At 46.1% G+C, this 26,282-nt stretch overlaps 1 protein-coding gene across 1 annotated transcript in view; it reads left to right on the top strand.

The window, feature by feature from the left end:
• Nucleotides 1-26,282, top strand: part of LOC141147265 (CLIP-associating protein 1-A-like) — a gene marked incomplete in the record, with an annotated part of 201,372 nt that overhangs the window by 63,980 nt on the left and 111,110 nt on the right. The window contains 8 exon segments of the mRNA XM_073634471.1: nucleotides 773-928; nucleotides 6,592-6,671; nucleotides 9,221-9,313; nucleotides 12,239-12,384; nucleotides 12,554-12,689; nucleotides 18,011-18,081; nucleotides 21,070-21,129; nucleotides 24,837-24,914. Coding sequence (XP_073490572.1) covers nucleotides 773-928; nucleotides 6,592-6,671; nucleotides 9,221-9,313; nucleotides 12,239-12,384; nucleotides 12,554-12,689; nucleotides 18,011-18,081; nucleotides 21,070-21,129; nucleotides 24,837-24,914 — 820 coding nt within the window.

Here is a 26,282-nt window from a genome sequence, read left to right as displayed (position 1 = left end):
GGTCTGCAGCAGTGTAACACAAAGGGTAAAGACTTTGTGTGTCCTTCAGTGGACTTCAAGGAAAGGATATGGCAATGTGTTCAAAAATCTTTAGGTTGTGACCGATCCTAACACCTCAGCTACACTGTCAAGTGCTTAAGTTGCACACTGTGTCCCAGCTCCTGAGAGTGCATAACGATCGTCAAATCTCCATAGTTGGGTGGAATATATAAAAAAATCGAAGGGCTCTGAGGCTCAGAGTTCTACCATAAGTACGGTTGTGACTAGTTCTCTTTAAATATAGGTCTGTTTTGAAGGAGAACCCCCAACCCTCACATACTAAAGGTTAAAGTCACTCGACCTAGAATGAAAGCGGAGGCGTTCTCTGTTATTTATGGCTTCTCAGTGGCCAGTTTGATCGACTCAGTTCTGCTGGAGGTACTTTGGCTTTAGAAACTTTTTTTGATCATCTATCTGGAACTGGCCGTGGGGCTTTGCTGTACAGTTAATAGATGTTGAATGTTCCATCTGTAGCGAGCTTTGTAGCGTATTTTACTTTTGTTAGCTATTAACTAATGCAGAAAGTTTGGCGCAATGTCCTTTTTGGCTAACTTAAATGATTAAAGATGCAAGCTTTCAGGATGCCGTAGATCCATTATGAAAATAATTCTTGTGAAAACATTTTGTGAGGTGGGTGAGTGAAGGGGGTCTGTACAGGCTTGTTATCTGCCTGGAAAATGTAAAGTGATTATTGTATTTGCTGCTCACCAACATATCTTATTTTTAATTTCAGATAAAAACTTTGATGATGAGGATTCAGTTGATGGAAACAGACCTTCATCAGCGAGCTCTACTGCGTCATCCAAAGCGCCTCCCTCTGCCCGCAAACCGGTAACCATGGGGACAGCTCGGAGACCGGTAGCATCTGCAGTGGCCGCCAAGCCAGGGGGTGAGTTTAGAGAACCTTTGTGTATTAAGTACATGACATTCAGCCCTTGTTCACCTTCGAGTGACAGGTCAAGTGGCATGATAAGTCGCACCCTCTTGCCGGCATTCAGTGCCGCACAGATTTGAAAAAGTAAGTCCTACACTACTTTTGGCAATTTTGGAGCGACTTGAGTAGACATCTGTGCTTGAAGCCGCACAGATGTCTTCCAAGTCGCACTGACATGCGGCTTTGAAATTGTGCCACTTTAGATGAAGTGGCACGATTTCAAAGCCACAATTGAGATTAAGGGCTTAGGGCTCTTTCACATGGGCCAGCTAAGTCCCCTCAAAGTATTTCCTCCATCCATGTGGCACAGTGATATTATAAACACGGTCTAGCATGCGGATGTATGCAAAAAAAACTGTAAAAACAAGGATAGTTTTGCATGTCTCCATCATAAATACAAATGAAGATATAAAAATATAGATCGTAACGCAGTCTGCTTCCCCCCCCCCCCAATATAATAGACTATGATGTAACAACCGGTTGAGATTGTATATTGACATCCTGTGTCCCGTATTTTGGGGGATCCTCAGATCTTTTTGTAAGGGAGGATTTGGTTAACTAAACCTATCCATTGAGCAGTCATGGGTGGTAATGAACGCATCCATTAAAGTACTGTTGCAGAGGAATACATTTTAACACGAGGCTAGCCGTTTGGTATCCTTGCAGTCTGGACTGCAGCCATGATCCTTGTATAGTTCTCGTTTTCCTGGCTGACATTGAGTTGAATTATGATTTTCTGGGCTAAAGCGACCTTTTATGTGCCGCCTTCTGGTAATTTTTCAGCACTTTCTGGCTTAGTGATGATGCCTTGAAGATGTAATTTGGCTTCTTCCAGGAGAAATCAATATCCGCTACAAGATACTGCTGGAATAGGCCTTCCCACTGCTTTTTATTGTATGGATCAATAGTGGCTTGTGCATTGCTTATAGCGGAGCATTCATTGAACAGATGAATAATAAAACACTTTTACACGTGGGACTGGAGCACACTCGCATCACTCACCGAGAACAATAGAAGTAATAGGTGGCCAATTGGTGGGCAGTTCAGAAGTAGACATTCGAATACTTCATGGTGAGAGATGGGAATCACCCCAATTACATGCAGGTTCTAGGGTGATCGGACTTGTGAATTGTCACTCCCATATTCTACACCCCTTAAAGCTGAATTCCAGGAATTCAGCCAATTTGTAAAAAGTGAAGGCATACTGAGTCCAAGGTGCTGCATGACATCTACTGGGCTTATCTCTATTATTTACAATTGACAGGTTTATTGCTCTGGAGGAGAGACACTCCGAGGATCTGAGAGGGGAGAAACACACAGAGCAGTTATGCCCACCTCTCCCCTCTGATGCCCATTCACAGAAGCCTTTGTATTTTGTCAGGACTGGTGCAAGGATTTTTTCTACACACACACACACACACACACATACACGCTCGCTCCTCCTGCCACCTCCTGGAGCACACTGAGTTGGGTCCAAGGTGCTGCATGACATCTGCTGGGCTTATCTCTATCATTTACAATTGACAGGTTTATTGCTCTGGTGGAGAGACACTCCGGGGATCTTAGAGGGGAGAAACACACAGTGCAGTTATGCGCCCCCCTCTCCTCTTCTGCCCATTCACAGAAACCTTTGTATTTTGTCAGGGCTGGTACAAGGATTTTTGTCTACACAGACGAAGGTGTGTTTTGACACATACACTCCTCCCGCCACCTCCAGGGTCTAGGAGCATGCTGCATACAGAGTGCAGTGTTCAGGAGTGCACTATGTATAGACTGCAGGGTTTAGGAGTGCACTGTGCAGAGTGCACGGTTCAGGAGAGTGTGCCTCTGCACCTCCATCCAAAGCTCACCTCTGCACCTTTCTCTCATTGGCCATCTCTGCAACGTCCTCCTAACGCTTCCTCCCCCAACAGCTAAGCGCTCCACCATCTTTCCTGCGCATTCCACGGTGCATTTGCAGCTCCGACTCTTCCCCAGTGGCCAAAAGCAGCAGCGGCAGGAAGATCATCCGACGATGGGCATTGTAATCTGAGCACTAGGCTGCTTCTCAGCATGAGATGCCCTCCTTGCTTGTCCTTACACCCACTGTGCCCTGGTGGGGAGGTTCTGGGGGAGATGGCGGAAGAGGCACGCTGTCACTTGTAACACGGAAGCCAGGCAGTGAACAGGATCATTGCTACGGGTGACGGAACAGATTTCTGTCACGTTTTGGCTAGAAAAAAAGCCCTCGTAAAACCTAATGTGACAGGGAGGCCAAGTGGGGCCCCTGGACTATTGGCAGGGTCACCATTGCAACCCCTGTGACCCCTCAGGGTCCACTAGTGCTACAGAAGACAGGTGTTTTAAAAATCCTAATCCCCAGCAAGTGACTGGGGATTCATATTAAGGCTAGGTTCACACTCTTGTGGCTCTGCAAGCCACGCTTGCTCAGGCTCAACAACCCGTTCATTTGAATGGGTTGCTGTGCCTGCATTTCAGAAGTTCCCGCACTCGTGAACGCGCTGCATTTTTACATGTGTGTGGTGCTTTTAAGAATGAATGGCAAAATCGCACATCTGTAAATTACATTCCAGCACCCACAACTACCTGCCATAGTGTAAACCTAGCCTTCTGCAAGCTGATCTGCATCAATGGCGATGGCGCTAGGTGCAGAATCTGTGGGATCCTCTGCTTTCCTGAATTTAGATTTGGCTGGGCTTCTTGTGGTGGGGGGTGGAGAGGGCCTAACTCCAGCGGATGTTTTCTCCAGGACATCGGAGCTGCTGTGCAGGGCTGGTCAGAGAGCAAGGCTGGTGCTGGGCTGCAACTGGGATCAAACCAGCACCATCTTGGGTGCAGTGTACAGCGGCCACCGGGAAGAAGTTCATTCAGTTTCTGCAGCTTCTTCCCTTCCTTGTGACTCTGGATATGCTGGTCAGTTGTGTGGTGCCAGGCTCTGATAAGTGGGTGGCGGTGACACAGTGAACTGGGGTACCTCCATAGCCGCTGCTTTGCCGCTGAGTCAAGGTAGGGAGAGAAGAGCTCCAATCTATGTGACCATTAGCTCTGCCGTCCGGACATACCCCCCCCCACCCCAGTTCGAACTTTACAATAGCTATATGCAGCGGCAAACATACTTAATAGTCTATAGAAGCTAGTTCTTCCTACCTGGTTTCTCTCCAGTGCCGCCATCTTGAATTCATTCGCAGAATTTGTGCAGAATTTGCCTCACTTCAGTCTGGTGAAACTATTGTCACTGTGGCTGGAAGTGAGGGGAAATCTCTCTAACTGGGCCCCCAACAACTGCAAAAACCTGGCCGAGGTTCTAATCCTTCCCCACTCTAGCTAAAACTTAAAAAAATCGAAATATTTTGGCTGGACTTCTTTAAATCTGTATAAAGGCATTTTTTCCAGCAGAGCAAAGAGCACAGAACTTGTATTCGTTAGCCGCTAATCTTTCATTAACCTTAATGTATTGGCTAAAATTAGCTTGACTGTTCGGGGGGCGGCTCCCATGTTACTTTCCTCTTGCAATACCTTAACTAGTGATCCTGTTTAAAGCGGAACTTTACCCGTAACAACTTGATAAAAAAATAATGTTCTTTAGCAAAGTACATTCCACTTTAATAATTAACCACCAAATGTCTGTGTATAGCGCTTAGAACAAGGCTGTATGTGGCATGGTTGTACAGACACCCCTATTGAACACCAGTCTTAAAAAGACAGTTGTCACCAGAGTCACTGAAACAAGAACAGTTTAGTAAACTGATAATGGAAGAAGAAATTCAATAGTTAAAAATTGTTTGCTGTAGAAAAGCTTGCAGGAGATCCACCAATAGCCAGATGTAAACAGCCAGGGGCTATACAGCCTACTTGCCCATATGTACAGATGTTACGGATGGGTCCTCAGCCGTGGCAGAATCACAGATCATGTGGTTGCTCGGATAGACACGGGGAGCGTGAAGAATAGCTGGGCTGCTGTCACAGCCGCTTCTTGTGGCACCGATGATGAGGTGACGACGGAGGAACCTGCAGTGTTCACTCCGTGGAGACACTGTGTGTACGAAGGAGGTGGCCAATGATGGCATCACAGAGCAGCACCGGATCGGAGAGCTGGGTGGAATCCTCTGGGGACGGTGGAGCCATGGACCGCAAGCTAGGAGGTCCCGTCACTATGACTACGCATTCGCTCGTCCCCTTTCTTGGCCTGCCGGGCTGTATGCGTGGATAAGAGTCAGGTATGGATTTTGGGGGGAACCCTATGCCAGTTTTTTTTTTTTTTTGCGTTGGGGTTCTCCTTAAAATCTATACCAGACCGAAGGGTCTCGTTTGCTCGGGGGGGGGGGGGGTCCACGCCAGTCCCCCCCCCCATTTTGGGGTGGGTTGCCCCTCAAAAAAAGATCCTCAGCTCTCAAGTTTCAGCACAAGTTGGATCATCATGATACAACGCCTATTCAAATCAATGGCCTCTCAAAGGGAACCATTGTTTTTGAATAGACATAGAAACGCTGCTAAATGTGCATTAACGCCAATGCAAAATGCTACTAAAAGTATGATTTTTAAAGCCGTTTTTCCTGGTGTTGGTGTTGGCTTTGCAGCCCCGTGTACATGAGGCCTAAGTGTCAAATGCAAGACTTCTGTGGGTGTAATAGATGTCCGCTTGCCACCTTCTGTCTGTAGGCTTAGTGTGGCCGGGTGTGGGGTGTACCAAGATGGCTGTGACGGAACATCACTACCGTTACCAAATCTGACGGGCCGCCTAATCTGAAGGAACACCGGCCAATAGATGTCCCCCAGAGCTCTGTCCTGACTGGGGGAACTGTTGGATTTTCTTTCCCTGCATAAAATCCATCACATCCCTTAGTAAAAACACTGGCTAGGCACACTGTTAACCCTTTGAGTGCCCTAGATGTTTAACTCCTTCCCAGCCAGTGTCATTAGTACAGTAACGGAGTATATTTTGATCACTGTATTAGTGTCACTCGTTCCCACAAAGTGTCAGAATGTCCCCTGCAATATGGCATTCCTGCTATAAGTCGCTGATCGCTGCCATTACTGGTATGAAAAAAAAAGAAAATTCCAGTATGTATCCTATCGTGTTTAGACACTATATAACTTTTGTGCAAACCAATCGATATACACTTTACCAAAAATATGTACCAAAACATATTGGTCTAAATTTTTTGAAGAAATACGATTTTTTTTTTAGTTTTTTATTGGATACGTTTTATAGTAGAAAGTAAAATATGTTGTTGTGTGTTTTTTTTTTTTTTTCTAAATTTTCGTTTGTTTATAATGCAAAAAAATAAAAAAAAATGCTGAGGTGATCTCAAACACCACCAAAAGAAAGCTTTGTTTGTGAGAAATAAATGATAGAAATGTTATTTGGGTACGACGTTGCACAACCACACAATTGTCAGTTATAATAACGCAGTGCCGTATCGCAAAAAATTGCCTGGTCATGAAGGGGGGTAAATCTTTCATAGGGCAAGTGGTTAAAACCACTGTAAAAAAACTTTTTTTTTTTTTTTTTTTTTTTACAGTTGGGGGTTTATTAAAGCACATATCTAATACTGATGCATGTACATTCTTTCGTTTTTTTGCTTTCCCTCATTCCTGTAATTTCTTCCAAATTCTAGGAGCAGCCAAGGAAGGTGGTGCTGGAGGTTTAGATGAGGAGGACTTTATCAGAGCGTTTGAAGATGTTCCAACAGTACAGGTAATACAACAAAGCTTTTTTTTCCCTTTGATTTATTGATGAGGTGTCACAGTGGCGATCGGTGTGTGCTCCTCTCTTCTGCTGCCACAGGAAGAGCTGACAGCACTCTGCATGGAGGGGCTGGAGGATTGGACTTGGTGGCTGGTGGGTCAGTCTCTCTGTCCTGCGTCTCCTCCCTCCTCGGCCAATGTGATCGCTTCTCCTTTCGTGAAACGGGTCTCACGACCCACTTCCTGATTGGCTGGTAGGAGGATCAGTGTGAGAATAGCCAATATTCTTTAACTATTGTCACACAACTGGGTGGGCCTCCGAGCCAACCCTATTTTGAAGCCTATTGGAGCCTCTGGCTTTAATCACGTGCTTCAAAACCCCCCCCCCCCATTGGAATCCATGTGTCCGGTGTCCTGCATGTAGATTAGGGGGCCGGTGCATGGATGGGGGTGGGCGGCGCCCGTGCGCCCCTAATGGACGGTCTGCCATTGCTGTACATCCAAATCAATACCTGACTGCATGGAGCTTACATTCTATCTCACATGCATACCTAGACGCACACAGATACTGGGGTCAGTTTATACAGGAGCCAGTTAAAGTGGTAGTAATCTCTTTATTTATTTTTACCTACAGGTAAGCTTATAATAAAGCTTACCTGTAGGTAAAATGAATATCTCCTTTAGGAGAGATTCTAGTGAGCAGCAGCTGGTGATGTCACCGGCGCATGTTCTTTGAAGGAACGGCATACCTGTGCTATTCCTTCAGAACTGTGTGCCGTGCCCGAGACTCCTGTGCCGGAGTGACCTCATCGCGGCTCAGCCATACAAGCCGCAGCAGCTCGCGACCCAGAAGGAAGACCGGGTGAAGATGGATTCCTGTGCAGCGGTGACAGCATGCTGCTGGAGTTCTTAATTTCAAGGTGGATTTTTTTTGTTTTTCTTTACATAAGTTTACTACCGCTTTAACCTACCAGCATGTCTTTATCATCAGAATGAAAGCAGCTGAAAAATTAAGAATTTCTTTGACAGGTTGTGAATTATTGATAGGACACAGTATTGTAGGATCCCAGTAGCAGACAGTTGTAATTAAAGTTTAATTCAACTTTCAGTTTAAAAATGCTAAATACATTACGGAAATGCAAAGAAAAAAAGGAAAAGCTAGCGCGCTGTAAGCAAAGAGTACCAATCATTACATAGCCAAGAGAGGAATAAAGATAGTCTTATGTAATACAAGAGTCTAATGGGCTAAAATCAGTGTCTGCCCCCGCTGGAGCGCTTGAAGATACTCTGCAATGGGAAGAGGAGAAGAAGCAGCCGGCAGCTTCCCTGCGACGAGTTTCCAGGCAGCCGGCAGGTTCCTTGTGACGAGTGTCCAGGCAGCCGGCAGGTTCCCTGCGACGAGTGTCCGGGCAGCCGGCAGGTTCCCTGCGACGAGTGTCCGGGCAGCCGGCAGGTTCCCTGCGACGAGTGTCCGGGCAGCCGGCAGGTTCCCTGCGACGAGTGTCCGGGCAGCCGGCAGGTTCCCTGCGACGAGTGTCCGGGCAGCCGGCAGGTTCCCTGCGACGAGTGTCCGGGCAGCCGGCAGGTTCCTTGCGACGAGTGTCCGGGCAGCCGGCAGGTTCCTTGCGACGAGTGTCCGGGCAGCCGGCAGGTTCCTTGCGACGAGTGTCCGGGCAGCCGGCAGGTTCCCTGCGACGAGTGTCGGGGCAGGCGGCAGGTTCCCTGCGACGAGTGTCGGGGCAGGCGGCAGGTTCCCTGCGACGAGTGTCGGGGCGGCCGGCAGGTTCCCTGCGATGAGTGTCGGGGCGGCCGGCAGGTTCCCTGCGAGGAGTGTCGGGGCGGCCGGCAGGTTCCCTGCGACGAGTGTCGGGGCGGCCGGCAGGTTCCCTGCGACGAGTGTCGGGGCGGCCGGCAGGTTCCCTGCGACGAGTGTCGGGGCGGCCGGCAGGTTCCCTGCGACGAGTGTCGGGGCGGCCGGCAGGTTCCCTGCGACGAGTGTCGGGGCGGCCGGCAGGTTCCCTGCGACGAGTGTCGGGGCGGCCGGCAGGTTCCCTGCGACGAGTGTCGGGGCGGCCGGCAGGTTCCCTGCGACGAGTGTCGGGGCGGCCGGCAGGTTCCCTGCGACGAGTGTCGGGGCGGCCGGCAGGTTCCCTGCGACGAGTGTCGGGGCGGCCGGCAGGTTCCCTGCGACGAGTGTCGGGGCGGCCGGCAGGTTCCCTGCGACGAGTGTCGGGGCGGCCGGCAGGTTCCCTGCGACGAGTGTCGGGGCGGCCGGCAGGTTCCCTGCGACGAGTGTCGGGGCGGCCGGCAGGTTCCCTGCGACGAGTGTCGGGGCGGCCGGCAGGTTCCCTGCGACGAATATTCCCGGCAGCCGGCAGGTTCCCTTCGACGAATGTCCGGGCACACACTCACCACAGCGGAATCGGGCATCCTGCAGGTATGTGTTGCTGCGTTGGCATTGTCCTAAACTGGTTGGTCAGAATTCCTGATTTTGTAATACCTTGTGATATTAACTATGAATCTTTGAGAACACATGCTTATTGTAATTTTATTTTCTAGATCTATTCCGGAAGGGATCTGGAGGAATCCCTGAATAAAATTCGGGAAATACTGTCAGATGATAAGCATGACTGGGAGCAGAGGATTACTGCGGTAATGAGCGCCTTTCCTTCTATCACAAATGCTTGAAATCTCTGCTTGTGTTTTATAGAACTGGAAAGTATTGGGACAGAATAAAACATTTCAGGCGGTAATAAGGGGTGCTTCATTCTGTGGGTAATTAGTGACCCCGACGCCTTGCCTAGGCAGAGGACAAAGTGACCAGGTCGTCTTTGCAGATCCCCCCCTAATGCAGGGAATGCATTAAATTGGAGTTCCACTTATCCGTCCCCCCCCCCCCTCCAGTGCCACATTTTTGGGGGGGGGGGGTACCTGTTTTTGACAGGTGCCGTTCCCCAGTTCCAGGAGACAGGGCTGCAGCCCAGTCTTTTGGAAGTTCGGCCCCCCTCCTCCTTCGCCGCTGGACCAATTGGAAAGCACGCTTACCAGGAATGGCGGTGACTGCACCCGACAGACGATCTGAAGATCGGTTGGGCGCCGACATCGTGGGCTCCCTGGACAGGTAAGTGTCCTAATAAAATTCAGCAGGTGCAGTATTTGTAGCTGCTAACTTTACATTTTTCGGGGGGTGGCCGGACCTCCTCTGTAAGGCAAAAAAAAAAAAACACCTAGACTTTAGAACCACATTATTTGGGCAATATTATCTCTCTCCCCAACATCACATTATCGGGCCTAGGAATTTGGCCGTCAGGCCTGGGTACTGCATCACGGAAGGAGGTCACATGCTTCACTATGTGACAGCTGTGGGAGGGGAGCGCCGTAATTATGGGAGACCCAGTCACTTTGTCCTAAATGGTGACGGGGCCTCTCTGAAGACAGAGAAAAAAATCCCAACATGACCAAACTGAGTGATGGCATCTGATCCATTCACTATCCAGATAGAAGCGAGAGGAAAAAAAAAAAAAAAAAAAGTAAACACTAAGTTGGAAATCACGTCTCTATAATCCTGGGTGTAAAGCTCACCAAACATGTTGCAATCTGTCTATACAATCTCCTTTAGATCTACCGACGGGTATGTACACTGTGTGCACAATTATTAGGCAAGTCAGTATTTTTAAGCATATATTATGCTAAATTCAGAAAAAAAGTGATCATCGTCATGTAGTATTCTCAACCATAAAGTATCAAAGTGAAAAAATGTCATGACATGTATTAATCAGTGCACTTCCAAGGTGAGTATAAGAAAAAAGAAAGAGTCCCAAACAATAACTTCTTGTGTACTTGGAAAGGAATCCAGGAATAGCCAGGGTGACACCCAAAGAAAGATCCACACTAGGGGCACACTGGAATGCCAGTGACCCCCCCCCCCCCCTTATTCAGAGTGGTCAATACTCTCTCTGTCAGACAATAAAGATGGATCTCAAAGAAGGAATAAGCGCCAACACAGGAACCTCCCGGCAGCAATGGAGACATGTTCATCAATCAGATAAGCTCCAAGTCTCTCTCTGCAGACCATATCATATGTAAAGTAAGGTCTCAACATAGTGTAATATTGTAAAAACACCTTAATTGTAAAGTATTGCACTTACATGGTTAAAACTTGCAAGACATCATGTAAAAATGCCAGAAACCTATACAGGTTCTTCCTCCAGTAACCAAAATGGCCAGCATTCATCCACGCATGTGTACATATCTCCGCCCTACGTGTTTTATCAGAGCTGACGTCATCTTTGATGAAACGCGTAGGAAAGATCCATGTACACACTACTGCAGATGCGCGGTCGAATGTCAGCCATTTTGGATATTTGAGGAAGAACCTGTTTTAGTTTCTGGTGTTTTTACATGCTTTCTTGCAAGTAAGTGCAATACTTTACAATAAATAAGGTGTTTTTACAATATTCCACCATGTTTAGCCCTTACCTTACATATGATATTGTCTGCCTGATTTCATACGGATTGAAGGGATAGTTTAGGTAGGGTCATATATTTATAAAAGGATTGTATTTTTTTTTTTTTTTTTTTGCTTTCCATAGACAGTAAAACTTAAAGGGACCTTTTTATCAAATTCAATTGGTGTTAATGTAAAAGTAAAGAAACATTGTTGCTACAGATAAAAAGTATACATCTTATTAAACTTTTTTTTTTTTTTTTTTATTATGACACAAACGTTTCTGGTGCAAAGCAGCAGAAATATTTACTAACACAATGCTTTTTTTTTTTTTTTTTTTTTTTTGGGAAAAAAAAAGTTCCAATATCAAATCTTAAAAATTATATGTAAGGGGTAGATTAAGGTAAACGAAGGGTAAATAAGGGGTTAAATGGGAACACATTTTACGATGTTTTTTTTTTTTTTTTTTAATTTGTCCGGTTGATTTACCTGACAATGTACAGATGGAAGCTCCTCCCTTTTCAATCTGCAAATTAATGTAATGGAGTAGATACAAATGTAACAATGTTTCTTTGTATCTGTCTCACGTCTAACAATGTTTATAAAACGACTATTTAACCCTTTAGCGTCTGCACTGGCATCCCTTTAAAAAGTTCTGCACAATGGCTCCCCCCCCCCCCCCCCCCAATTGTAGGAATGTTCGGCCGATCCCGTGACCACTTTGATTGGCTGTCTCAGTGGTCACATGATTGGGAGCCGGTCCTGCCGGCTACTGTTCATTAACTGGCCCAAGCGCGATCTTTCGCAGTTTTTGTCTCTGTGCTCGGAGCACGTTCTCTGCACAGACACGTTGGCCGCCCATGACACAAATGTGCGTCATGTGGGCGTGGCGGCAGCCCACCCTTTTTCTGCCGCCGGTGGCAAGGGGTTAAACGGCAACGCTGAGATGGGGGAAGGGACGCGGGTGTTTATGGTGGCAGGACAGGGTGAAATACACATCATGCCCCGTGTGCTTCTCTGAATTGTTTTGTGTGTAGCCAGCCCCAATGTCCACATCTGGTTTTATTTGACCCCCTTTTAGCCCTATAATGTAATTCTTGGTTTCTCACTGATCTATTTCTGTTTTCCAGCTCAAAAAGGTCCGCTCCCTTCTGGTTGCCGGTGCTGCAGACTACGACACTTTCTTCCAGCACCTGCGGCTGCTCGACGGCGCCTTCAAGCTCTCCACAAAGGACCTGCGTTCCCAAGTGGTGCGAGAAGCCTGCATTACCCTGGGGTGAGTGAGGAGCCGACGTGTCCTGACAACACGGGGAGGTTCATCTGCTCTCTGCATGCCTGCTGTATACACACAACGTGTATAGACTAATATATACATAGATCCTTCTATTCAGGTCTCTAATCCGTCATCATTCCTGCTAATTGTTTAATCCTCCCTTTATTTTCAGGCACCTTTCAATGATTTTGGGGAACAAATTTGACCATGGAGCAGAAGCAATCATGCCCACCGTCTTCAATCTCGTCCCGAACAGTGCCAAAATTATGGCTTCTTCTGGTGTGGTGACGATTCGCTTAATTATCCGTGTAAGTACCGCCGCTCACACGCCAAGTTTCCACATTGTTGGCGTCTGGGTGTGAATTAAAGAACTGGAAATTGCCAAACTAATGTAGAAGTCAGGAGTCCAATCCTTTTCAGACTTTGGGAGAAGCCTCAGATGGAAACTGTAATTATCGAATAATCTGCACACATGTTGAGGTGGCTGCTCATAGAGAAAGGTGTACAGGCACAGCTTCACAGTGTCCAGAAATGACAAGTGACCTGGGATAAGAAACTTAGAAAATTCCCACTTAAAGTGTTTGTAAGCCTCAGACATGAAATGTGAACAAAGCATATCCCTCTATTGTGTACTTGTCTCAGTCCAGAACACATTTCTGTCCGCTGCCTCCTTCCTCTATCATCATGAGTCTTAACTTCTCAGGTTTTCCTGACACTAAGAGAGAAATGGGGACACAGAAGGGAGCTCCAGCAGATTGACAGCCTCAGCTCCTGTTCCTGTGTGAAGATTGGTGTGCCCCTTCTTTTTTTCCTCAGAGAATAGGTGCAGGTCCCCCCATTCTGAGTCACCATTTGTCTCCGCCCCCTACCTACCTCCGAGCACTGTCCTTTGGTTCCACTCCCTACCCACCTCCCAGTACTGGCCCTTTAAGAGAATACAGAACCAAGTTACATGTTGTTGTTTTAGGTAATTTGTATGGAATTTGTTAATTATAACCAGAAAAGCAGTAAAATAGATCCCCTGGAATCAGCAACAATAGACCTCTCACAACAATAGTTTACCCCCAGCAACAATAAATCCTGCCTTGAAACAATAAAAAAAAACAGTAAAATAAATCTCCTGCAATCCTGCAGCGATAGTTCCCCCTGCAGCGATAGTTCCCCCTGCAGCGATAGTTCCCCCTGCAGCGATAGTTCCCCCTGCAGCGATAGTTCCCCCTGCAGCGATAGTTCCCCCTGCAGCGATAGTTCCCCCTGCAGCGATAGTTCCCCCTGCAGCGATAGTTCCCCCTGCAGCGATAGTTCCCCCTGCAGCGATAGTTCCCCCTGCAGCGATAGTTCCCCCTGCAGCGATAGTTCCCCCTGCAGCGATAGTTCCCCCTGCAGCGATAGCTCCCCCTGCAGCGATAGCTCCCCCTGCAGCGATAGCTCCCCCTGCAGCGATAGCTCCCCCTGCAGCGATAGCTCCCCCTGCAACGATAGTTCCCCCTGCAACGATAGTTTGTTTCCCCTGCAACAATAGTTTCCCCTTCAACAATAGTTTCCCCTTCAACAATAGTTTCCCTAACAAACAATCCTCCCCTGCAACAATAGACCCCCGCAACAAAAACAAAATGCCCCCCCCCCCAGCAACAATAGATTCACCCCAGCATCAATAGACCCTCCAGCAACAATAGGCTCTCCCTCAACTGTAGATCTCTCCTGGCGGCATAAGACCGCCCAGAAGCAATAGATCACCAACCAGCAACAATAGACCTCCCTGACAACAATAGACCCCCAGCAACAATAGACCTCCCTGACAACAATAGACCCCCAGCAACAATAGACCTCCCTGACAACAATAGACCCCCAGCAACAATAGACCTCCCTGACAACAATAGACCCCCAGCAACAATAGATTCCCCCAGTGAAAATAGATCCGCCAGTGTCTGTAGGTCCTCCAGCACCCCTTGCCAATTACATACATTCAGTGCTGGAGGTGCCAGAACTACGTTCCCGCTGAAAAAAAAAGAGCCCTGGTCCCTTCCCTCAAATCAGCTCTCAGAGCTCTCCTCTCTGAACTCTGCAGAATGTAACTTCAGCTCTCCGCCCCCCCTCCCTTTTTTTTTCTAAACTCTTAGAGAAGCTAATAAATTCTGCACTTTGAAAGGCTGTAGAGAAGAGAAGACTGCAGATGAACAGGTACAACTTATGTAGGAGGGTTTGGTTCATCTCTTTGTATTACCTGAGGATATAGAAGGGTTTAAGGCTTCTCATATGGGTACCAGTTGGGCTCGGATCACAATGTGTTGATGTAACATGCGATGGCACGCTTTACAAAGCAAAGCACCCACATTACATTCCCTAAAGCGGTCAGGTGATGTTTTGACTACGCTGAAGAGCGTTGACATCTCCTTCAAACTAAATGGGCCGCCTTAAAGTGTTCAACCCACTGGCCATATATAATATCACACAGCCATATTTACTTGGATGCTCACATACCTTGTCATTTTGTTTCCTTGCAAAGAAATGTGAGCGCTCATTAATCCACTTAATGCATTAAAGTGGTTGTAATCCTCAGACATGAAATCTGAACAAAGCATATCCCTCTATAGTGTGTACTTGTCTCAGTCCAGAGCACTAAGTGTCATTTCTGTCTGCAGCCTCCTTCCTCTGCTATCAGCATGAGTCACTTCTGACAAGTTTTCCTGACACCAAGAGAAAAAAGGTGACACGCGAGGGAGCTCCAGCACACAGCCTGTGATTGACAGACTCAGCTTTGTTCCTGTGTGCTGTGTGAAGGGGAATGGAATGTTCTTCCCTCCAATCAGCTCTCCTCATTGTAAGTGGGTGTAGCTTCAGCTCCTTGCCCCCTTCTTTCTGGAAGCTCAGACAAGCTGTATAAATTCTGGTATTTGAGCAGATGAAGAGAAGACTGCAGATAAACGGGTACAAATGTAGGAGGATTTGTTTCATCTCTGTGTATCACCTGTGGCCAGTAACATCACTGGGTATATGTAAGGGATTACAACCACTTTTAGCACCTTTTCATTGGAGGATCGTTGATTGACTATGAAGACTTCCCACCAGGGACTGCAGATAAAAATGCAGTCTCTCTGCACAGATGCACATACAGAGGAATCTCAGCTCCCAGAGTACGAATGACCGCTAATGCCGTCACCAATTATCACAGAACCACATTTGCAAATTCTGTGATAATTCAGCTGCCTTGTGCATTACACGGCACGCACAGGAACTCCTGGGACATGTAGTTCTCCTGATGTCAGAGCTTCGGCCATGTATTGTGTGTGTGTGTGCGCTCCCAGGTAGTATTTGGGAAAGCGTTTAAATAGAAAGTGTTTTTTTTGTTTTTTTTTTTAATGCTGGGTTTAATACTATAAAATACTAATACTTGTATGTTCTCAGTGATGAAGCTCATCGGGTGACGTATATCAGGGGTGGTCCTGGGGGGGGGGGGGATCATGTGCTGAAGCTTGTCCACTGATTGTCCACTGATAATGTTTTGCCAGCCAAAGACCTCATTGGTGTGCAGCTTTTTCTTTGGATCATACAAAGTAGGTTTAATTCTACTTTAAAGTGGCTGCAAACCCTTCCATATACCCAGAGAAGTGACTGGGCTTGGGTGATACAGAGAGTTGAAACAAATCTTCCTACATATGTTGTACCTGTTTATCTGAAGTCTTCTCTTCTCAACAGCTGTTCAAAGTCCAGAATTTAAACAGGTTGCCTGGGATTTCAGAAAATAGGGGGCAGAGAGCTAAAGTTACTCTGCGGAGCTCAGTAAGGAGAGCTCTGAGAGCTGATTGGATGGAAGGGACACCCACCCCACCCCCCTCCTGCACGCAGCTCCCTCCCCATCACCTTTTTTCTCTTGGTGTCAGGGAAATTTGTCAGAAGTGATTCATGCAGAAGGAGGAGGCAGCAGACAGAGATGACACTTAGTGCTCTGGAGTGAGACAAATACTCTATAGAAGGATATACTTTGCTCATATTTCATGTCTGAGGCGTATAACCACTTTAAACCAGGATCCCGGGATAAACATAAAAATGATGTGTGAGAATATATATATATATTTTTTTTTTTACAAATTCATACTTGGTGGATGCTGCATCTGTCCCCTGCCGGTTCTAAAACTGAGAACCGAGTGATCAAACCCCGCCGGTCACTCGGGTCTCGCAGCCCTGAGAAGAGAGCTGGTGACCACCAGTCACCAGCTCTCTGCTCTGCCCCCCCCCCCCCCCACACACACACACACATATATGCACGCACGCAACGCATGCTCGCTCACTGGAGTGCTGGGCTGAGCCAGGTGACGTTCCAGGCTTGTTGGCGGATACCGACTTCATTGTCACGATCTTCCCAGAGCCTGGACTGACTTTGTGACATTAGCCAACAGCGTGTTTCAGCCAACTATCTGCTATCAATGGGTCACAAGAGTGCAGAAGGAACAGGAGAAGTACAGCCAAACGAGCTTTCCCCATACTTCTCCTTTAACTAGTCTTAAAATGTTACACCTCACCCCCACCTATGCTGACTAAGCCTGTGTAAAAAAAAATCTGTATATTTACTATTTTCGGCCCGCTCCGGTCTGGTCACATGATCCGGCTCCTCTGTGTCAGCCAGCGGCAGATGCAGGGGAGAGAAGGTTATGCTAATGGATGGGACATGGGATCCTCTGGGTGACGTCACTGCTTTTGGAGTTCCCGGCCGTTATCCAAGCAACTCTCCTTTCCCTTGAAGCTGACACGGGAGATCACGTGACCGGACCAAAGCGGTCTGAAAATAGGTAAGTATATCCAGCTTTCTTACACAGGTTAGTCAATATAAGTGTTAGGAGGGGGTTTGGCATTTTAAAGACTAGTTTGGTTTAGGCTGGAATTCTTCTTACACCACAAGGCATGAGAAAGTGTGAATCGGGCCTTAAAGGGGTTATAAACCTTCATGTTCACCTTAATGCATCAAGGTGAAAAAACTTCTGTCAGTCACCTGCCCCCTGTTTTACTTACCTGAGCCCCTTCATCTGTTCGGCGGGGATGCACAGTCCCTCTCTCCATGGGATCCCTGCTCTTGATTGGATAGATTGATAGCAGTGCAGCCATTGGCTCCCGCTGCTGTCAATCAAATTCAATGATGCGGGTGGGGCCGAGTCCGGCATTGGTGTCTGTGTAAGCGAATGGTGGACTCGGGAGCGCACCCGCAAGGTAACCCCTCGGGAGAGCGCTTCTCTTAGGGGGTTATCTGATGTGGGGAGGAGCCGCGAGAGCCGCCGTGGGACCCCAGAAGAGGATGTTCGGGGTCACTCTGTGCAAAACGAACTGCACAGTGGAGGTAAGTATGACATGTTTATTTGAAAAAAAAAAAAAACAATCCTTTACAATCACTTTAAGGAGTGGATGGAAACCTAATTTCAGTAAGGATAGTGAAGGGTTAGGTAGGTTAGAGCTGAGCCATACTACTATGCATAGGTGGCCCCGGCTCCAAATCCAGCTGTCTGGTAGATATGGTTGTAGTGTTTATTGATAGCACTTGAGTTGATTGGTTTTCTTAGACATGACAACGTTGTGGATTTATTATCTTATCTTCATCTAGTTATATCTTAGTTCATTCTAAGTTCTCTTCTCTTTGCAGCATACACATGTCCCGAGGCTCATACCGATAATTACAAGTAACTGCACCTCCAAGTCCGTGGCTGTGCGAAGGTTGGTGGCGTCTGATATCTCAGCTCTTTCTGGTTTCATTCACCAGCAGAGGAGAGAGGAGGACTGAACTCCATCCCTCTCTTGTTGTCATTGATGTGTTGCCTCCCAGGAGGTCCATGTCCTCTCCTAGGATCCCCATGCTCCTGCTGCTTCTATAATCGTCACTCTCTGCTCCGTCTCTGTAGATTTACTTGCTTATTATTTGTAGCAGTGGACTGTACAGTTCTGTCAATGTGGACAAAGCCAGGCATTGTATTTAACTACTTCAGCCCCGGAAGGATTTACCCCCTACCTGACCAGGCCATTTTTTGCGATACGGCACTGCCTTGCTTTAACTGACAATTGCGCGGTCCTGCGATGCTGTACCCAAATAAAATTTATGTCCTCTTATTTTCCCCCCAAAATAGAGCTTTCTTTAGGTGGTATCTGATCACCTCTGCGGTTTCTTATTTTTTGCACTATAAACAAAAAAAGCCAAAATTTGGGGGGAAAAAAAACAAATGTATTCGTCAGTTTAGGTCGATCTGTATTCTGCTACATATTTTTGGTAAAAAAAATCTCAATAAGGGTATGTTGGTTTGCGCAAAAGTTATCGCGTCTACAAAATAGGGAATAGATTTATGGCATTTTTATTATTTATTTTAACAGGAATGGCGGCGTTCTGCGTTTTTTTTTTTTTTCTTTTTGCGGGACTGTGACATTGCGGCGGACAGATCGGACACCTGACAGTTTTGACACTTTTTTGGGAATCAGTGCTAATAATATGCACTGTTAATGTACTTATGACACTGGCAGGGAAGGGGCTAATATTAGGGGTGATCAAGGGGTTAAATGTGTTCCCTGTTTGTGTTTACTAACTGTGTGGGGGACTGTGTGACTGGGGAAACGCACAGATCCATCTTCCTGCTTAGCAGAAAGACAGGATCTGTGTGATCTCCCCTGTCAGAACAGAGATCTGCCTTGTTTACAGGTCCCCGTTCTGTCACTGCGGGGAACGATTGCAGGTGGCCGGTGGACATCGCTCCCCCGCTGGCCAATGGGAGCGAGCGCGCCCACAAAAGCGATTTCCCGAGCCCACGTACAGCTACAGCAATTTGCGGGAACGAGCCAACATGCCGCAGTATAATGGCGGCTGGTCGGCAAGAGGTTAAAGGCCACGTCCATCCAAAACTAGTATTTCAGTTATCCCAGTTTTTGGCAATTTAACATTTTCTTTCTTATATTTTCCTGGGACTGCGTGGTGAAGTCTTCCTGTCCGAATTCCAAGTTCTGCCACATTTCTGTGCCCAGTACAAAGCCAAAAAGATGGCATTTCCCCATCACCCGCTCAAATGCTTTCCCTTTAATTTCAAAATAGAGAGATAAATGTGCACTCCAGCTTTAAAAGTAAAACCTTCAATATGGTCTTGTAGGAGGGGATAGACACAAACTACTGCAAGGAATCCCACCTCTGTGGGAGGGGCAGACACAAATTATGTCAGGGAAATCCCACCATTGTGGGAGGGGCAGAGACACAAATTACTGCAAGGAAATCCAACCAATGTGGGAGGGGCAGAGACACAAATTACGGCAGGGAAATCCCATCATTGTGGGAGGGGCAGAAACACAAACTACCGCAAGGAAATCTCAGCATTATGGAAGAGAGACAAACCACTGTGGGGAAATCTCAAGATTGTAGGAGGGGCAGAGAGACAAATTACGGCAGGGAAATCCCACCATTGTGGGAGGGGCAGAGACAAACTACTGTTGGGAAATCCCACCATTGTGGGAGGGGCAGAGACAAACTACTGTTGGGAAATCCCACCATTGTGGGAGGGGCAGAGACACAAATTACGACATGGAAATCTGACAATTGTGGGAGGGGCAGAAACACAAACTACCGCAAGGAAATCCCAGCATTATGGAAGAGACACAAACTACTGTGGGGAAATCTCACCATTGTGGGAGGAGCAGAGACACAAACTACTGTGAGGAAATCCCACCATTGTGGGAGGGGCAGAGACACAAACTACTGTGAGGAAATCCTACCATTGTGGGAGGGGCAGAGACTCAAACTACTGTGAGGAAATCTCACCATTGTGGGAGGGGCAGAGACACAAACTACTGTGAGGAAATCTCACCATCCTGCGAGGAAATACATATTGAAACTGCGTTTGTACAAACAGTTATTGCCCTTCTATTTATTTTCCTGATACGGAGGAAGCCCTATAAGAGAGGCAGCTCCATCTGATTATTAAGATGAGGTCATTTGCACCCAGTATTTCATTCCAGGATGAAATTAGACCTATTTGAGTTTGGTTTTTGAAAATAAAATTGATCAGCCCGTAGAAGCTGAAGTAGGAGCTGGTGGTGTAGTATCCACCCCTAAAGGAAGCATGTGTACCGGGTCTGGAGTATGGCTGTGACCAGTGTGTTCTGTCACACTTTTATAGGGTGATCTGCCTGGTCATGGACACACCCTTCCTGTTCATCTATCTGCATGGCAACCTCCAGGATACATCCTCTGGATCATTGCTGATGGCAAACTACACTGTATCGCCCCTTGTTAGAAATGCTGTATGACAGGAGCATGCGCAGGATGCAGGCCGGTTCCGGCATTAGATGCACCCACACACTGCAGAACTTGGGTTATCGGGAGTATTTTCTGGCTGTAAAGGGTCAAATGGTCCTTCAGTGATATTTGCACCACAAACCGTTCCTTCCTCTGTCTGGATCACTTGCTAGTTCTAATTGGAACTCAACATGGCGGAGAGTTTACTTCATATGTGTTCAAATAGCTGAACATGCTGAAAAATACACACCTCTCTAAATATTCCTAAACCAGAGGCCCCAGAAGTTAATATTTACTGTGTATTTTAGTTGGACTAGAGTTTTGCATTTTAGTTTTTGAGTTGTGAATTCAAGAGTCTGAACACCAGCCACAGGCGCTCTGGTCTGTGTAGGCGATATCCCGGTCTGAATGTCAAACGATCTCTTATGTCTTTGCAGGCGCTGCTATGAGTTCTTGGAACTTCTCCTACAAGAATGGCAGACTCATTCACTTGAAAGGTGAGAGTGTGACAAAGTGTGGATACATGAGATGCTTTCAGCTACCACTGTGTGCTATTCTAATCTGTCCCTGTATCTTCAAAGGGTTTGTTCACCTTTAACAGAAATTTGCCTGTAGATAAAGGGCTCCTGTACATAAAAATAAACTGTGCAGCTCTGCGTTAAACAATGCCCTTAGTATACGTGTAAGCCATTTAACCCATGAAGCCTGACTGGAATACTCCTAGGACACACGGCCACTACATACAAAGTGTACACATTTATTGATAAATACAAGAAGTCATTACAATACATGAAAAGTTCATAAAATATTGTCAAGCTGATTCGTAATAATTCCATAATAAATTCCATACATGATAAAATTGTTCGAAATGTCAATACATGGTAAAGTTAAAAGATGCAGCCTAAAAACTTGACGTGTTTCGCATATCTCTGTTTTCTTCCTCAGGAGTAGATGCATATATGAATATCTGTAAATTAGAACATCAATTTAAAGTATGTAACACGATAAGTAATACAGTGGCTATAGAAAGTCTACACACCCCTGTTGGTAAAATGTCAGGTTTCTGTGCTATTAAAAAAATGAGACAAAGATAAATAATTTCAGAACTTTTTTTTCCACCTTTTAATGTGACCTATAAACTGTACAATTCAATTGAAAAACAAACTGAAATCTTTTAGGTGGGGGGGGGGAGAAAAAACTAAAATAATGTGGTTGCATAAGTCTGCACCCCCTTACACTAATACTTTGTTGAAGCACCTTTTGATTTTATTTCAGCACTCAGTATTTTTCTATCAGCATGGCACATCTTGTATTGGCAATATTTGCCCGCTCTTCTTTGTAAAAAACACTCCAAATCTGTCAAATGGTGAGGGCATCTCCTGTGCACAGCCCTCTTCAGATCACCCCACAGATTTTCAGTGGGATTCAGGTCTGGGCTCTGGCTGGGCCATTCCAAAAATTTGATCTTCTGGTGAAGCCATTCCTTTGTTGATTTGGATGTATGCTTTGTCGTTGTCATGCTGAAAGATTAAGTTCCTCTTAATGTTCAGCTTTCTAGCAGAAGCCTGAAGGTTTTGTGCCAATATTGACTGGTATTTGGAACTGTTCATAATTCCCTCTACCTTGACTAAGGCCCCTTGTTCCAGCTGAAGAAAACACAGCCCCAATACATGATGCTGCCACCACCATGCTTCACGGTGGGTATGGTGTTCTTTTGGTGATGTGCAGCATTTTTGCATCAAACATATGTTTTGGAATTATGGCCAAAAAGTTCAACCTTGGTTTCATCAGACCATAACACATTTTCCCACATCCTTTTGGGAGACTTCAGATGTGTTTTTAGCAGAATTTATCTGTTTTTCTTGGTAACAAAAGTCTACAGTCTTGCCATTCTACCCCACAGCCTAGACATATGAAGAATATGGGAGATTGTTGTCACATGTACCACACAGCCAGTACTTGCCAGATATTCCTGCAGCTCCTTTAATGTTGTTGTAGGCCTTTTGGCAGCCTCCCTGACCAGTTTTCTTCTTGTCTTTTCATCAATTTTGGAGAGACGTCCAGTTCTTGGTGTTGTCGCTGTTGTGTCATATTTTCTCCACTTGATAATGACTGTCTTCACCGTGTTCCATGGTATATCTAATGCCTTGGAAATTCTTGGGTACCCTTCTCCTGACTGATACCTTTTAACAGTGAGATCCCTCTGATGCTTTGGAACCTCTATGCGGACCATGGCTTTTGCTGTAGGATGCCACTAAGAAAATGTCAGGAAAGACCTACTAGAACAGCTGAACTTTTTTTGGGGTGAATCAGAGGTGCTTTAAATGATGGCCGGTGTGTACTGACTCCTATTTAACATGAGTTTAAATGTGATTGCTTCATGCTTAACACAGCAACATCCCCTTAAAAGAGGGTGTGCACACTTATGCAACCACATTATTTACATTTTTTTATTTTACCCCCCCCCCCCCCCAAAAAAAAAAAGAAAAAAAAGATTTAAGTTTGTTGTTCAACTGAGTTGTACAGTTTATAGGTCACATTAAAGGCGGAAAAAGTTCTGAAATGATTTATCTTTGTCTCTTTTTTTTTTTTTTTTTTTTTTTACATCATAGAAACCTGACATTTTAACAGGGCTGTGTAGACTTTTTATATCCATTGTAAATAATTTTGAAACTTTGAATAATACCATTATATGTTGGAAAGGGTTGAGCCATGTTTTTCCGTGCGTCAACTGCTGTGATGCTTTGCTTCTCAGCCTTGGCGGGATTTATAACTTCTATTGCACTATGCGGGCGCTACTGCCCACTGAATGCAACCCATTTACGTGACTGGGGCAGCCATGCAATCCACCCTGTAATTGCCCAGGACACACATGTGGTGCGGTAGTCCGACATTTAGGGGTTTAAAACAAAAACAGGAAGTGCAACGCCGCCTCACCGCCAGTCAAGTTCTGTCTGAGGGCCAGTTCACACCACATGCAGTCTAGTGCATTTTTTTTCTGCATCAAAAACGCATGGAAAGTAGGTTATATGGTTTCCAATGGCATAGTTCACACCAGTGCAGTCAGTTTCAGAGCTTTTCAGTTCCAAAAAAAAAAAAATAGAACATGCTGCATTTTTCCTCCACTGGACTGTACTGGAACACAGTAAAACACATAAAAAATGCACAGGATCCCAGTACAGTGGGGAAAAAAAACAGGAAAAAGATCAAAAGCATCTGGAGTGCACCCGGAAACACATCAAAACCACGCATGCAGAAACACATCCGGAACGGATCTGGAGTGCATTTTTGTGGTGTGAAGGTTTTTGTTTTATAGAAAAGGAAAGAAAATGTTTTAGGGAAAAAGAGCCTGTCTGTTTTATTCAGACTTTAGTTCGATTGTAATCCCTTGGTGCCGGCTGCCGCCGGCCCTTTGGGAGGTTTGCTATGCCGGGAGGCGGAGCTTATGTCCATGTCGGTCCATGTCCATGTCGGTCACATGATCAGAAAAAGAACTTTTCTTGAGCCGTCGGTCACTGTGTCGGGAGCGCAGGAGTGTGCTCTCGACGCAGCACTGTCGGCGCTATTGCACGCAAATATGCAGCCGCTCGGCGCCAAGAGGTTAAATCAGTCTTACTGGTTGTAAAGGCAGAAGGTTTTTTTTTTTAACCTTACTGTGTTCTGTGCTCTAAGGTTAGAAGAAATTCCCGTTGCGGGAATTACGGGGCTCAGGTAAGTAAGGGGGGGGGGGGGGGGGAGGTTTTTCACCTTAATGCATAGAATGCAAACCTCGAAGGTTTACAACCACTTTAAGAAATAGAACTAAACAATAAACTTGACTGAGTTGCTGAAGTTCCCAGATGGCTTGAACCCCTTTTCCCCTAACCACGTGTACTGTATAATATAAGAGAATGCTGTATTCCCACAATATGCGAGAGTCTGAGGACAAGGTTCTGCAAAGCTGCCGGAGAGGCGGCCATCATAAGGCTCGCTTTGTCCACCTTGTGCGTTACTATCGCAACCAGCAAATAGCGGCTGAGGAATGCGGTCTGAGCCTCTTCTAGTTTCTCCTCATTTAAATGGGTGAATTAATGGCAAGGAGACAGCAGCTGATTGGCAGGCGGGATTGTTTCTGTAGACGGACAGAAGCCACGTTCGCTGTGATTTCCGCTCATTCTCCTCCAGCGGCTGTAGACTGAATAACGCCGATTTCTCGCTCTTCCAGGCACATATCAGTGTTAGCGGAAACCATCAAGAAAGGAATCCATGACGCAGATTCAGAAGCGAGGATCGTCGCACGAAAGTAAGTGGCACTTTAATTTCTCTCTGAGATGATGCTTCTATTGGTGTCGTGATTGGCGGGAAAATGTGAGCTGATTATATGTAGGAATAGGCTGTTGTTTTCAGGGACAGATTATTTCGGCTTTATTGAACTTTCTACAGGAAAGACTGGAAGATTTAAAGCAGTTGTATATCCTATAATTACCTGTAGGTAAAATTAATATCTCCTAAACCTGTACAGTTTAGGAGATACTCACTTTGCATACAGCCGCTGACGTCAGCGACGTATGCGATGTGAATGCCCGGCTACGCCGGGAAGATGATGTGCGCAGGAGTGACGTTTCTTCCTGGTTCGCGGCCCTGGCGCTGTGAGTGGCCGGAGCCGCAAACCCGGAAGAAACGCAGAGGGCAAAATGTCGGCTCCCTTGGCGTGAACCGGGCTGCGATATGGGAACCTCGTTCTAAGGTAAGTATTTCATAATGAGCTAGTATGCGGTGCATACTAGCTCATTATGCCTTTGCCTTACAGGGTTTTTTTTTTTTTTCTCTAATGTAACGGTATACAATCGCTTTAATACTATAACTGTAATCTTGTAATGAGCATTTAGGTAATTCAGGGGAAAAAAAAAAAACCTTTTTTCTTCTAAAAACAAATTCTTTGTTCAGTAATAATACTTTTGTTTAAAAAAAAAAAAAGTAGTGTTTCTTTTTGTTTTGCATTTTACAACTACAAAGGCAAACCTGTTGTACAGATCTAACAATTAGGTCAATGTACACGGGACGCTCAGGCAATCTCTTCTGAACGTTTTTCTTGACAAACCGGCATTTAAAAATGTCCATTTAGTCGCGTTCGCGTCTAGGAGCGTTTTTAAAAGATAACAGGAGACCCTCCCAAATGCTTACAAAGCAGAAAAAACAGACGCTGGTGCTGCGTTTTACCGCGACCTGGCATCTGAAACGCCGGTAAACTTGGCATCTGAACCCATTTTTCGGCATCCAAAGAACAGCCTCTAAACACAAGCCTGTAAACGAGCCTGTGTACATGTACACATAAGATAACATTGGATGAGTTCAGGGGCAGCTGGAAAAAAACGTCCAACTGCCTCTGAACGTTCGTTTACAGGCAGCAGCGTACATGAAGTCTGAGGGACTTGCGCACGCCGCGGCAATTCCTCACCTCGTCTCAATCTCAGGAACCTCCCAGCCCAAAAAAAAAATCCTTACCAAGGGGGTGATGGTTGGATCTCTGATGAACCAGTAACGGAAGTCGGGTACAACTGATTCTGCCATAGACCCCAAATTTCTATACATTTTGCAGGGCATGCTCTAGCCTGATGTATTTAAACTTGCTGAGGCCCTTTCTAGCACTTTTTGTTGTAAAAACATCAGT

The sequence above is a fragment of the Aquarana catesbeiana genome, linkage group LG06 (assembly GCF_042186555.1).
Source record: "Aquarana catesbeiana isolate 2022-GZ linkage group LG06, ASM4218655v1, whole genome shotgun sequence".
Lineage (NCBI taxonomy): Eukaryota > Metazoa > Chordata > Amphibia > Anura > Ranidae > Aquarana > Aquarana catesbeiana.
Note: the sequence above shows the minus strand (reverse complement) of the source record. Positions and strands in the feature narration are given on the sequence as shown.